The sequence below is a fragment of the Schistocerca gregaria genome, chromosome 8 (genome assembly GCF_023897955.1).
Source record: "Schistocerca gregaria isolate iqSchGreg1 chromosome 8, iqSchGreg1.2, whole genome shotgun sequence".
NCBI lineage: Eukaryota > Metazoa > Arthropoda > Insecta > Orthoptera > Acrididae > Schistocerca > Schistocerca gregaria.
Genome location: NC_064927.1, coordinates 61313799 through 61327238, shown reverse-complemented (window position 1 = coordinate 61327238; position 13440 = coordinate 61313799). Strand labels below are relative to the sequence as shown.

General features: G+C 38.8%; 1 protein-coding gene across 1 annotated transcript in view; it reads right to left on the bottom strand.

Annotated features, from left to right (window-relative positions):
* LOC126284537 (eukaryotic translation initiation factor 4E-like) overlaps positions 1–6533 on the bottom strand; it is a 42413-nt gene extending 35880 nt beyond the window's left edge. The window contains exons 1-3 of the mRNA XM_049983537.1: positions 6034–6533; positions 5655–5824; positions 5394–5571 (exon numbers count right to left, since the gene is read on the bottom strand). Of these exons, the coding sequence (XP_049839494.1) occupies positions 5394–5571; positions 5655–5824; positions 6034–6063 (378 nt within the window). The 5' untranslated portion in view covers positions 6064–6533. The remainder of the gene's footprint in view (positions 1–5393; positions 5572–5654; positions 5825–6033) is intronic.
* Between the last annotated feature and the right edge of the window lie 6907 nt (positions 6534–13440).

The window sequence follows — 13440 nt, the reverse complement described above, 5'->3', positions numbered from 1 at the left end:
GGTGTGTAGAATATATGGGTCTGGCGACATACCATCTGACTTTCGGAAAAGCATCATCCACACATTTCCGAAGACGGCAAGAGCTGACAAGTGCGAGAATTATCGCACAATCAGCTTAACAGCTCATGCATCGAAGCTGCTTACAAGAATAATATACAGAAGAATGGAAAAGAAAATGGAGAATGCGCTAGGTGACGATCATTTTGGCTTTAGGAAAAGTAAAGGCACGAGAGAGGCAATTCTGACGTTAAGGCTAATAATGGAAGCAAGGCTAAAGAAAAATCAATGGTGCAAGCTGTTCGAGATACTGAAAAAAGTAGGGGTAAGCTATAGGGAGAGACGGGTCATATACAATATGTACAATAACCAAGAGGAAATAATAAGAGTGGACGATCAAGAGCGAAGTGCTCGTATTAAGAAGGGTGTAAGACAAGGCTGTAGCCTTTCGTCCCTACTCTTCAATCTGTATATCGAGGAAGCAATGATGGAAATAAAAGAAAGGTTCAGGAGTGGAATTAAAATACAAGGTGAAAGGATATCAATGATACGATTCGCTGATGACATTGCTATCCTGAGTGAAAGTGAAGAAGAATTAAATGATCTGCTGAACAGAATGAAGAGTCTAATGAGTACACAGTATGGTTTGAGAGTAAATCAGAAAGACTAAGGTAATGAGAAGTAGTAGAAATGAGAACAGCGAGAAACTTAACATCAGGATTGATGGTCACGAAGTCAATGAATTCTGCTACCTAGGCAGTAAAATAACCAATGACGGACGGAGCAAGGAAGACATCAAAAGCAGACTCGCTACGGCAAAAAAGGCATTTCTGGCCAAGAGAAGTCTACTATTATCAAATACCGGCCTTAATTTGAGGAAGAAATTTCTGAGGATGTACGTCTGGAGTACAGCATTGTATGGTAGTGATACATGGACTGTGGGAAAACCGGAACAGAAGAGAATCGAAGCATTTGAGATGTGGTGCTATAGACGAATGTTGAAAATTAGGTGGACTGATAAGGTAAGGAATGAGGAGGTTCTTCGCAGAATCGGAGAGGAAATGAATATGTGGAAAACACTGATAAGGAGAAGGGACAGGATGATAGGACATCTGCTAAGACATGAGGGAATGACTTCCATATTACTAGAGGGAGCTGTAGAGGGCAAAAACTGTAGAGGAAGACAGAGATTGGAATATGTCAAGCAAATAATTGAGGACGTAGGTTGCAAGTGCTACTCTCAGATGAAGAGGTTAGCACAGGAAAGGAATTCGTGGAGGGCCACATCAAACCAGTCAGTAGACTGATGACAAAAAAAAGTAAGGAACACTTTTTTTCCCCCCTCAAAAAAAGTCTCTGCCCAGAGATACAGCCCTCCAAAGATGACACTGCGCATACCATTTTGAAGGTGTGAATTTTAGAAAAGAATTTAAAATGCTTATCTCTGGAATAGTTCTAGATATTTTGTTGGATTTTTATTTGAAAGACAACTGCTTTACGATTACAAAGAAATCCTTCATTTGGACTTATCTGACGAAATTCTTTTACTATGACACTCCAAACTTTTCTATAATTTATGGAAAAAAATTTTTTTTTCAAAAAGTCTAATGCATAAAATTTTAATTTTTTTCTGTTGGTTAGTACCACATAATTCTACATTCCACTTTTACTTTGAACAAGTTTCGTAAAGAATTGAAATTTTTGCCACATATGAAACCGGGTTTATTACCACATTATCACATAAAAGGGCCATAAAAATCAAAACCTAACATAGTTTTAGTTCTAAAACATGAGTAAGAGACTTATCTTCCAATTATTTTAAATGGTTCCAAAATGTATGATTTATCCAAAGACTTAAAGGTTTCAGTTTATATGTTACTTCTGTGCACTCTGTTTTGTACTGAAATTAGCCAGGCAATGAACTAAAAATTTGTTCCACTGATTCAGTATCTTCCTTTGATATAGAGTGATGCCTTCCTGTTGAACCAATTGGAATTGGAGCACTTACAATCTTCAGAACATTGTGAACAGGTAGTGAGCACTGATGGCATTGCTGCTGTCCTTCAGCTGAAAACCTATATCCAACAGCTGGTCCATGTGGTAGTATAAAGTTCAGTACAATTTCGTTTAACTCATAACTGGTGTCTATAACCTCTGCAATCCTCCAGTCACAGACATAAGCACACACCACAAACATCCCCCATTTCAGGTTGTGAATCTGATTATCATCCTGCTATTTATGAGGTGTTGGCCAAACAAACGAAATTTCTTATTTCTTGCTCTTTAAAGTGCATGCAATATGAGTTCGCCCATCACTTTTGAGTCCAAAATGTGTCTTCAGAATTCCTTTCACAGGAGTAGTTTGTTTGGACCTTTCTATTTTCAGCTCACAAAATTCTTCAATTTCCTCTTTAGGCAAAAGAATGAGGGCTGTGGATGTGTAAGATTTCATGATTCTTGTAAAATCGAACAATTCCACATATGTGTGTCCCTGATCCGAACCGCTAGGACTGTTATCAATGTCATGTTGTCGTCGCGAACATAACATCTAACATATTCAGCGATAAGATCAAATATCTGCAGAAACTTTAGACAGACATCATATCATGACACATCTCAGAACATAATGACACACTAATGAACTTCATCCATGCCCAACAAAAAATCAATTTAAAAAATTCGACTTCTTACTGCACAACAAAAACCAAACTTAGCAGACCTAACACACCACATACATATAAAAATGGCCAATAAATCACTGAAAACATTTCCACAGCCCACACTACCACACCAACCACCTAAACTCAAAACCACATTAGCACACCAAAACTCAAATGAACTAAATACCACATGTTAAACTAAGCACATCCACCTCCACCACCATAGGGCACCATCAAATACAAGAAGACATCTACAAACTGAACCAACTCAAAACTGCACACCATTGTGATTTCACACACCACAATACCATTACATCACGAGTCAAAGCAGACAGGTGGACTCGGACCATTCCGTTGACCCAGCATGGTAGCATTCAACAGTAACTACTCACAGGTGACCTCTTAACATATACATCTACATCTTACTTTACAATCCACCTAATGTTAGGTGATGGAGGGCATTTATTAGACTGCCATATGTGTTGAGTCCTATTTTGCTACTTACTAAACGTCTACAACAGATATGTGATAAAACATCCATATACATGTATCTCCACTAATGGCCAATCCCCTTGGCCACTCCTCCACTTCTGACTTAATTACTGCATTTCCACTTAGCTGCAACAACCGACTAAAAATTGATCATATATATTAAAGCAAAGAACAACATACTCCATTTTGCTGATACACTACTCCCAAATACTTAGAATACTAAAAACTATCAGGATTTATAACTTATACACAAATTTGCACACAAACAGGGCCACAGGTTTTCCTTCTTAAAGTCACTAGTTATTTAAATTCAGCATGTTATACAGTTGCCACAAGTGAATAGTAGGTCCCATTCATAAAAAGAAACATTAAATAAAACAGCTTCTTTGGCATCAACATTCTGTTTCCATTGTACCACTTCGATTTTGGAAATGCCATGCAAAATATATTGATTACTACATAGTTTATATAACTTCTTTCATCCCTTATTCACTAACTTCATTAATACTATCTTGCTAGTACTTAAGATTATTAGATAGCACAAGTGATGTGTGTCTGCATCTGTGCTACCAAGTTATCGTCTATAGTCCACAATGCCCTATTATGGATATTTGCCTGCCAATATCACTTCACACATGAACTAATACAAACAGTAAATGCATTTTTAATGTGTGCACATGAATAAAAAATGCCATTGTGTGGGTGCCCAATGTTACTAGTAGTTTGAGGACATACGTTAATGAAGAGATCTCTTCGTTAAGGTATGTGCACACAATGCCCCTTTTCTCTTGTGCAGCCACTGATACATAGGAACAAAAGCACACTTGCAAAAATTAGTTGGAAGAACATATTTAGGCATGTGTGTTCTTGTGTGCACACATCACACCACTGTTCCACGAAGTTTGTTATGCATCCATTTCTTTGTTTATCAATTTGTGCTGTGTTTACTGCAATGAAAGGTGACAGAAAAAGAACTACAAGGTAACTACAGGTAAAACAGCACCATATGTAAACAGCATAGATAGAAAAAACACAATGTGACAGCAACATTTTGTTCATAAATTTCATAAGGCCTTAGAAAACTGCAATGATAAGGCTGGAAATAACAATCCATCAGTTGGCAACCAGTGACGTAATTACTAGTTTCAGATGTTTCTTTCACTCTTCAAAACAAAGCATTTAAACGATTAATCTTCAAACTGAGAAATAGTAAGGAGATATTCTTAGCGTTTGAATGATTATATATATGTTGAGGATTTCCACCCACTTTTTCTTTTCTTTAGTTCAGATGTCCGGTTCCTCAACTGCTGTGCTATTAGCTCATCATAAAATGAATATTCACCCACAATTTTCACGTGCACTTCTCATAAACTTTCATGCTACTACTTCTCTGTTTCCCTCCTTCAAAACTAAACTTATTCTTTGCAGTGACAAGACAGGAGACCTTTTATCTAACACGGTTCAAATTGCTCTGAGCGCTATGGGACTTAACATCTGAGAACTACTTAAACCTAACTTAAGGACATGACACACATCCACGCCCGAGGCAGGATTCGAACCTGCAATCATAGCAGCAGTGCAGTTCCAGACTGAATCACCTAGAACCACTCGGCCACAGTGGCCAGCTGTTATCTAATAATTGATGCTCAGATCATCTTACCTGAAATGTTTAATCAAATAATCTTTAGAAGCAGCATTCTGCAACTTCTCTTTTTATGTAATTATCTACAAATTTCAGTGGGCTTTCCATTTCAAGGCTGAGAGGCATACGCAATTCCACATGCATTGTATTGGTGTTGGACATTTAAGCTCATGTACAAAACTGGATAGAAGTAACGCATGGTGTGGACAGTCTTTCACAAATGTATTTTTAAGCAGCTTTTCCACATGCATTGCAGTGCTGTTGGAAATTTAAGCTCAAGCGCAAAGTGAATGCACCTTCACAAATACATTTTAAACGAGCTTCAGAGCACGCCCGTTCTATTTTAACACAGTAAGAAGATATTGGGACAACTTTCCACTCTCAAACAAATTACAAGCTTTGGTCAAATACACTGAATGGACCACTCAGCACAGTCAAAGAAATGGAAACCCATTTACACTACAACATGGACCCCAAAAACAGTTATAGCACACATCAATGGATCTCTAATCCACAACTGTTTTTCCATATTAAGTAGTTTTCACATATGGTTCGTAACACTATAGTTAAACATACCTCTGACATTTATCAGTTTTACTTACTATTTCCAGCCAGAAGTTATCCAGATCACTAGCTCTCTGTTTCTTCTCCAAGTTAATCAACCAACGCCCACCCCTTTTATTCACTTCATCTTCCCACATTGGTCGAATACCCTTCTTGAATAACGAGTAATCGCAGCCTTGTCGCAGTTCACTTGCTGCTTTAATATGATTGTATAAACTGTAGATGGAAAATTTGTTGATTGTAACATCGTGTTCGCACTGATGAATAACACAATTGCTTATTCTGATGTGTGATAATACCTCCAGAAGTCCTCCGCTGTCTGAAAGCTTGTTACTTCTTTCTGATTTTCCTCCCAGCTCTTCTGTTTGTCGTTATCTAAATACCACAGAGTCCATGTGTTTTGCAACGGGTGTTTAATAGAGAGTTCTGGTGATACATCATTAACACCGTCTTCTTTCTTGTCCGTATCCTAATAAAAACAAAAAAAACAAAAAGGAACGTTACTCAACACAAGTGTTCCATTTTCGCAACCCAGGCTGAACAGCCGGCCACATGCTGCATGCCCGTACTGCATAACAAGCATGTATACAAAACATTTGTATTAAAATATTGCTGCACAATAACAAACAGCAGTGACCATCAACACACAGAACGGAAACTACATGCATTTCACCTTACCTCCATACCATCGACTTTATTCTCAGCCATGTCACAAGAGACGAACCACCATTATTTGTCCGAATTGTCACAGAGCCATCTAGTGGTCAAATCGACACTTACTTTCCATGAAGCCATCTCAAAACTCATCACTGGTCAACAACTACATATAGGATACTCGAGTTACTTTCTCAATCACTAAACTTCACCTCTAAATGGTAGCAGTGGTGATAAAATTCTGTTTTCAAGCTGTTAAACGGGTATCCTATGTAATGAAAAGTTAAATTATATACCATAGTATTAATGACTCTTCACAACATGGACAATAGAAGAAAGATTAGGGTTTAACATCTCGTAAATAAAACATGGATATTTCTTCTGCGACTCAATATTCAAATTAAAATTAAAATTGTTGACATCACCTACTACGCAAAATGTTCCAACGCTACAGTGAATTTCTCGCATTTCTCTGTTCATTTTCTGTATCATTAATTGTACATATAAAGGTGCGGCCACATGATGGCTCTTTCTTCGTGCTCAATGGCAGACGCAAGGGAAGCAAAGGACATGAACAAAAATTTGTGGAAAAAAACCATGTATCCATGGGCGTTCGCGTATCCACACGTTGCCTCATTGCGCAAATAGTCTGCTACGGATCTCCTTCTTTGCTTGGGAGCTAGTGTTGTGTTTACTGTGATGAAAAGGCTACAGAAAAAGAAAACGTGACTGTAGGTAAAGAAGTACCTAAATAAAAAAGGTTCAAGAAATACAAAGTTACGACAGCGTTCTGCCAGCATATTCCATACGGAGGCCACAGTGAAATTTCAGATTTTCTGCTTGGGAAACTGGAACGACAAGGCTGGCAATAACATTTCGTTATTTAGTAACTGGCAGCTTATATACCAGACTGAACCATTTATTTTGCATTTCAAAACAAAAAAATTTCTGTGACTGAACCTGAGATATACTTAAGGGAGTTTGTTAGTCGCTATGTGAAGGTTAATTAACTTTTCGGGCTCTCTATTAGAAAGGAAAACTGCATAGTGACTTTTGTATAGTTTGGGATAGAGGCCGCTTGTATGTTATGTTCTCTCTTTGGAATATTTAATTACTCCATGTTTGTTACTACCCACAGTTGTAAGGCATTTTCGAGAGATAAATATAAGTCATTTAGAGTAATAGTGTGATTGTTTAATCGCTACATAAAGCATCATGCAAGAGAGCTGACAACTGATCAATCCGCAAACAAAATAAGAAGCACCAGCGGAAGGAACTGCACCAAGTAACACAGTATTACATATCGTCTGACGACATGAAGTGAAAACAAATGGATAAACAAATGAAAGTCAAAGAAGAATTACTAATATACTATGAATTACTCATTTATTCGCGAAAAAGACAAGATCAATCATCAACGCAGATATTTCTGCAGATCATGATGACAATATAACTCGCTTATTTCGTTAGTTCTAGGGTATGCTGACAAGTATCTTCCTTCATGAGGAATTCTGATTGTTTTGTAAGGATTGGTGTAAAGTAAGTCCCATTTATTGTTATTTCGTGGAAGGAGAGAAGAGTTTGAGCTTTCATAAAGCACACAGTCTCTTACATTGATATTCTTGTATCTGGCCAAACGTCTTAACGTAATAAGTTTTTCTGTGAATGCCGTAGCTATTGTGAGCATTAAACGTGCTCGTTGTGAGTTGTTTAGTGAAGTTCGATCCCATTTGTTGCGAGTTGTCATCGCAGATAGTAGTGGTAAGTGGTAAATTCTGCGTAAGCAAGCAAGAGATATAATCCGGAGGATATATGGTTTAGCAAGAGAGATAATCTGGAGGATATATGGTTTCTTCGAGCAGAGAGCATGCTGCAACTATCGCTTTGAATCGTCAACAAAGCAATCCCCGGCAGGGTCACGACATGTGCAAACCGCGATCGTTCATGGATTGGACTGATAAAACTTTGGATTGATCTAACTCTTTATTTCGAAAATCAAATTATGGTGACAGTTAAAGTCAAGCATAAACAAATGGAACTCTCTATGCCAAAAAAAACAATGAATCATAATATGGCTTGACATTTGTCATGGAGAAACCACCAATATCGACTGTACGCTTCCACTATATCGGTGGTGGTTCCTACAATGCCTCCTACTCAACCCCCCCTTCCCCCACCATCCACTTGTAGGGCAAAGATCTAGGCACATATGGGTACTTGTATTTTTTTACACAGCCTGCCCTACAGCTCTTCTCTAAGAATGGTGCCTTCCCAGTCATGATCATCCTCTTAGTGTGCTCCTTCCTGGGCTGTCACCTCTTGAGTTTTTTATTGTCAGGTCAGTGCCAGATACAGAAAAACCTAAAGGAGGCGGAGCTAAACATTACTTGGGCTATCTTTACTTTTACCATAATAAAAAATAATCAAGTCACATGCAAAGTTTAAGAAAGTTTCATTTAAACTGATTATACACATATACAAGACAATGCCATCTTATGATATGAGGGAGAATTTGAAATGATGAAGTAATGTGGCAATTTATGTATGTGGAACTTTTACTGTTGATTTCGTTCCTTTCTAGTACATTCGATAGAGGGCCTATACAGTAACAATAGGAACCTTCTCGAAAGTCACTGTTACCAAAGATATATGCATCAATAGTTTCCCATACCTAATTAGTATTACTAGTTAGGTATAGGAAACTATTGTTATGTTACTAATAAAAATATTGTTACGTGTCTTGCAACTATGTTTTTACTGAGAAACTACTATGAATTACCGGTACTATTATTAATACTTCACAAACAACTGGTCACTCTCGCTCTTGACCAATATTTACACTTGCACTTGCTACAACTAGGACTTGTGGTTGTTGTTGTTACTGTGGTCTTCAGTCCTGACACTGGTTTGATGCAGCTCTCCATGCTGCTCTATCCTGTGCAAGCTTCTTCATCTCCCAGTACCTACTGCAGCCTACATCCTTCTGGATCTGCTTAGTGTATTCACCTCTTAGTCTCCCTGTACAATTTTTACCCTCCACGCTGTCCTCCAATACTAAATTGGTGATCCCTTGATGCCTCAGAACATGTCCTACCAACCGATCCCTTCTTCTAGTCAAGTTGTGCCACAAACTTCTCTTCTCCCGAATCCTATTCAATACTTCCTCATTAGTTATGTGATCTACCCATCTAATCTTCAGCATTCTTCTGTAGCACCACATTTCGAAAGCTTCTATTCTCTTCTTGTCCAAACTATTTATTGTCCATGTTTCACTTCCATACATGGCTACATTCCATGTAAATACTTCCAGAAACGACTTCCTGGCACTTAAATCTATACTCGATGTTAACAAATTTTTCTTCTTCAGAAACGCTTTCCTTGCCATTGCCAATCTACATTTTATATCCTCTCTACTTCGACCATCATCAGTTCTTTTGCTCCCCAAACAGCAAAACTCCTTTACTATTTTAACTGTCTCATTTCCTAATCTAATTCCCTCAGCATCACCCGACTTAATTCGACTACATTTAATTATCCTCATTTTGCTTTTGTTGATGTTCATCATATACCCTCCTTTCAAGACGCTATCCATTCTGTTCAACTGCTCTTCCAAGTCCTTTGCTGTCTCTGACTGAATTACAATGTCATCGGTGAACCTCAAAGTTGTTTTTTCTTCTCCATGTATTTTAATACCTACTCCAAATTTTTCTTTTGTTTCCTTCACTAGAATTTGAAAGAGAGTATTCCAGTCAACACTGTGAAAAGCTTTCTCTATGTCTACAAATGCTAGAAACGTAGGTTTGCCTTTCCTTAATCTAGCTTCTAAGATAAGTCTTAGGGTCACTATTGCCTCCATATTCCAATATTTCTACGGAATCCAAACTGATCTTCCCCGAGATCGGCTTCTACTAGTTTTTCCATTCGTCTGTAAGGAATTCCCGTTAGTATTTTGCAGCTATGACTTATTAAACTGATAGTTCGGTAATTTTCACAGCGGTCAACACCTACTATCTTTGGGATTGGTATTATTATATTCTTCTTGAAGTCTGAGGGTATTTCGCCTGTCTCATATATCATGCTTACCAGATGGTAGAGTTTTGTCAGGACTGGCTCTCCCAAGGCTGTCAGTAGTTCTAATGGAATGTTATCTACTCCCGGGGCCTGGTTTCGACTCAGGTCTTTCAGTGCTCTGTCAAACTCTTCATGCAGTATCGTATCTCCCATTTCATCTTCATCTACCTCATCTTTCATTTCCATAATATTGACCTCAAGTACATCGCCCTTGTATAGACCCTCTATATATCCCTTCCACCTTTCTGCTTTCCCTTCTTTGCATAGAGCTGGGTTTCCATCTGAGCTCTTGATGTTCATACAAGTGGTTCTCTTTTCTCCAAAGGTCTCTTTAATTTTCCTGTAAGCAGTATCTATCTTACCCCTGGTGAGACAAACCTCTACATCCTTACATTTTTCCTCTAGCCATCCCTGCTTAGCCATTTTGCACTTCCTGTCGATCTCATTTTCGAGACTTTTGTATTCCTTTTTGCCTGCTTCATTTTCTGCATTTTTATATTTTCTTCTTTCATCAATTACGTTCAATATTTCTTCTGTTACATCTACATCTACATTTATACTCCACAAGCCACCCAAAGGTGTGTGGCGGAGGGGACTTTACGTGCCACTGTCATTACCTGCCTTTTCTGTTCCAGTCGCGTATGGTTCGCGGGTAGAACGATTGTCTGAAAGCCTCCGTGCGCGCTCGAATCTCTCCAATTTTACATTCGTGATGTCCTCGGGAGGTATAAGTAGGGGGAAGCAATATATTCTATACCTCATCCAGAAATGCACCCTCTGGAAACCTGGCGAGCAAGCTACACTGCGATGCAGAGCGCCTCTCTTCCAGAGTCTGCCACTTGAGTTTGCTAAACATCTCCGTAACGCTATCACGGTTACCAAATAACCCTGTGACGAAACGTGGCACTCTTCTTTGGATCTTCTCTATATCCTCCATCAATCCGATCTGGTACGGATCCCACACTGATGAGTAATACTCAAGTATAGGTCGAACGAGTATTTTGTAAGCCACCTCCTTTGTTGATGGACTACATTTTCTAAGGACTCAGCCAATGAATCTCAACCTGGTACCTGCCTTACCAACAATTAATTTTTTACGATCATTCCACTTCAAATCGTTCTGCATGCATACTCCCAGATATTTTACAGAAGTAACTGCTACCAGTGTTTGTTCCACTATCATATAATCATACAATAAAGGATCCTTCTTTCCATGTATTCGCAATAAATTACATTTGTCTATGTTAAGGCTCAGTTGCCAGTCCCTGCACCAAGTGCCTATCCGCTGCAGATCTTCCTTCATTTCGCTGCAATTTTCTAATGCTGCAACTTCTTTGTATACTATAGCATCATCCGCAAAAAGCCGCATGAAACTTTCGATACTATCTACTAGGTCATTTATATATACAGTGAAAATCAATGGTCCCATAACACTCCCCTGTGGCACGCCAGAGGTTACTTTAACGTCTGTAGACGTCTCTCCATTGATAACAACATGCTGTGTTCTGTTTGATAAAAACCCTTCAATCCAGCCACACAGCTGGTCTGATATTATGTAGGCTCTTACATTGTTTATCAGGCGACAGTGCGAAACTGTATCGAACGCCTTCCGGAAGTCAAGGAAAATAGCATCTACCTGGGAGCCTGTATCTAATATTTTCTGGGTCTCATGAAAAATAAAGCGAGTTGGGTCACACACCATCGCTGTTTCCGGAATCCATGTTGATTCCTATAGAGTAGATTCTGGGTTTCCAAAAACGACATGATACTCGAGCAAAAAACATGTTCTATAATTCTACAACAGATCGACGTCAGAGATATAGGTCTATAGTTTTGCGCATCTGCTCTACGACCCTTCTTGAAGACTGGGACTACCTGTGCTCTTTTCCAATCTTTGGAACCTTCCGTTCCTCTAGAGACTTGCGGTACACGGCTGTTAGAAGGAGTGCAAGTTCTTTCACGTACTCTGTGTAGAATAGAATTGGTATCCCGTCAGGTCCAGTGGACTTTCCTCTGTTGAGTGATTCCAGTTGCTTTTCTATTCCTTGGAGACTGATTTCGATGTCAGCCATTCTTTCGTTTGTGCGAGGATTTAGAGAAGGAAATGCAGTGCGGTCTTCCTCTGTGAAACAACTTTGGAAAAAGGTGTTTAGTATTTCAGCTTTACGCATGTCATCCTCTTTTTCAATGCCATCATCATCCCAGAGTGTCTGGATATGCTGTTTCGAGCCACTTACTGATTTAACGTAAGACCAGAACTTCCTAGGATTTTCTGTCAAGTCGGTACATAGAATTTTACTTTCGAATTCACTGAACGCTTCACGCATAGCCCTCCTTACGCTAACTTTGACATCGTTTAGGTTCTGTTTGTCTGAGAGGTTTTGGCTGCGTTTAAACTTGGAGTGAAGCTCTCTTTGCTTTCGCAGTAGTTTTCTAACTTTGTTGTTGAACCACGGTGGGTTTTTCCCGTCCCTCACAGTTGTACTCGGCACGTACCTGTCTAAAACGCATTTTACAATTGCCTTAAACTTTTTCCATAAACCCTCAACATTGTCAGTGTCGGAACACAAATTTTCGTTTTGATCTGTTAGGTAGTCTGAAATCTGCCTTCTATTACTCTTGCTAAACAGATAAACCTTCCTCCCATTTTTTATATTCCTATTAACTTCCATATTCAGGGATGCTGCAATGGCCTTATGACCACTGATACCCTGTTCTGCACTTACCCAAGGATTTCTAGTAGCCCTCGTCTTTTTACCTACTTTATCCTCTGTTGCCTTCACTACTTCATCCCTCAAAGCTACCCATTCTTCTTCTGCTGTATTTCTTTCCTCCATTCCTGTCAATTGTTTCCTTATGCTCTCCCTGAAACTCTGTACAGCCTCTAGTTTAGTCAGTTTATCCATTTCCCATCTCCTTAAATTCCCACCTTTTTGCAGTTTCTTCAATTTTAATCTACAGTTCACTACCAATTGATTGTGGTCAGAGACCACGTCTGCACCTGGAAATGTCTTACAATTTAAAACCTAGTTCCTAAATCTCTGTCTTACCATTATATAATCTATCTGAAACCTATCAGTATCTCCAGGCTTCTTCCACGTTTACAACCTTCTTTTGTGATTCTTGAACCAAGTGTTAGCTATGATTAAGTTGTGCTCTGTGCAAAATTCTACCAGGCAGCTTCCTCTTTCATTTCTTCCCCAGAATCCATATTCACCTACTATGTTTCCTTCTCTCCCTTTTACTATTACTGAATTCCAGTCACCCATGACTATTAAATTTTCGTATCCCTTCACTCTCTGAATAATTTCTTTTATTTCATCGTACGTTTCTTCAATTTCTTCGTCATCTGCAGAGCTA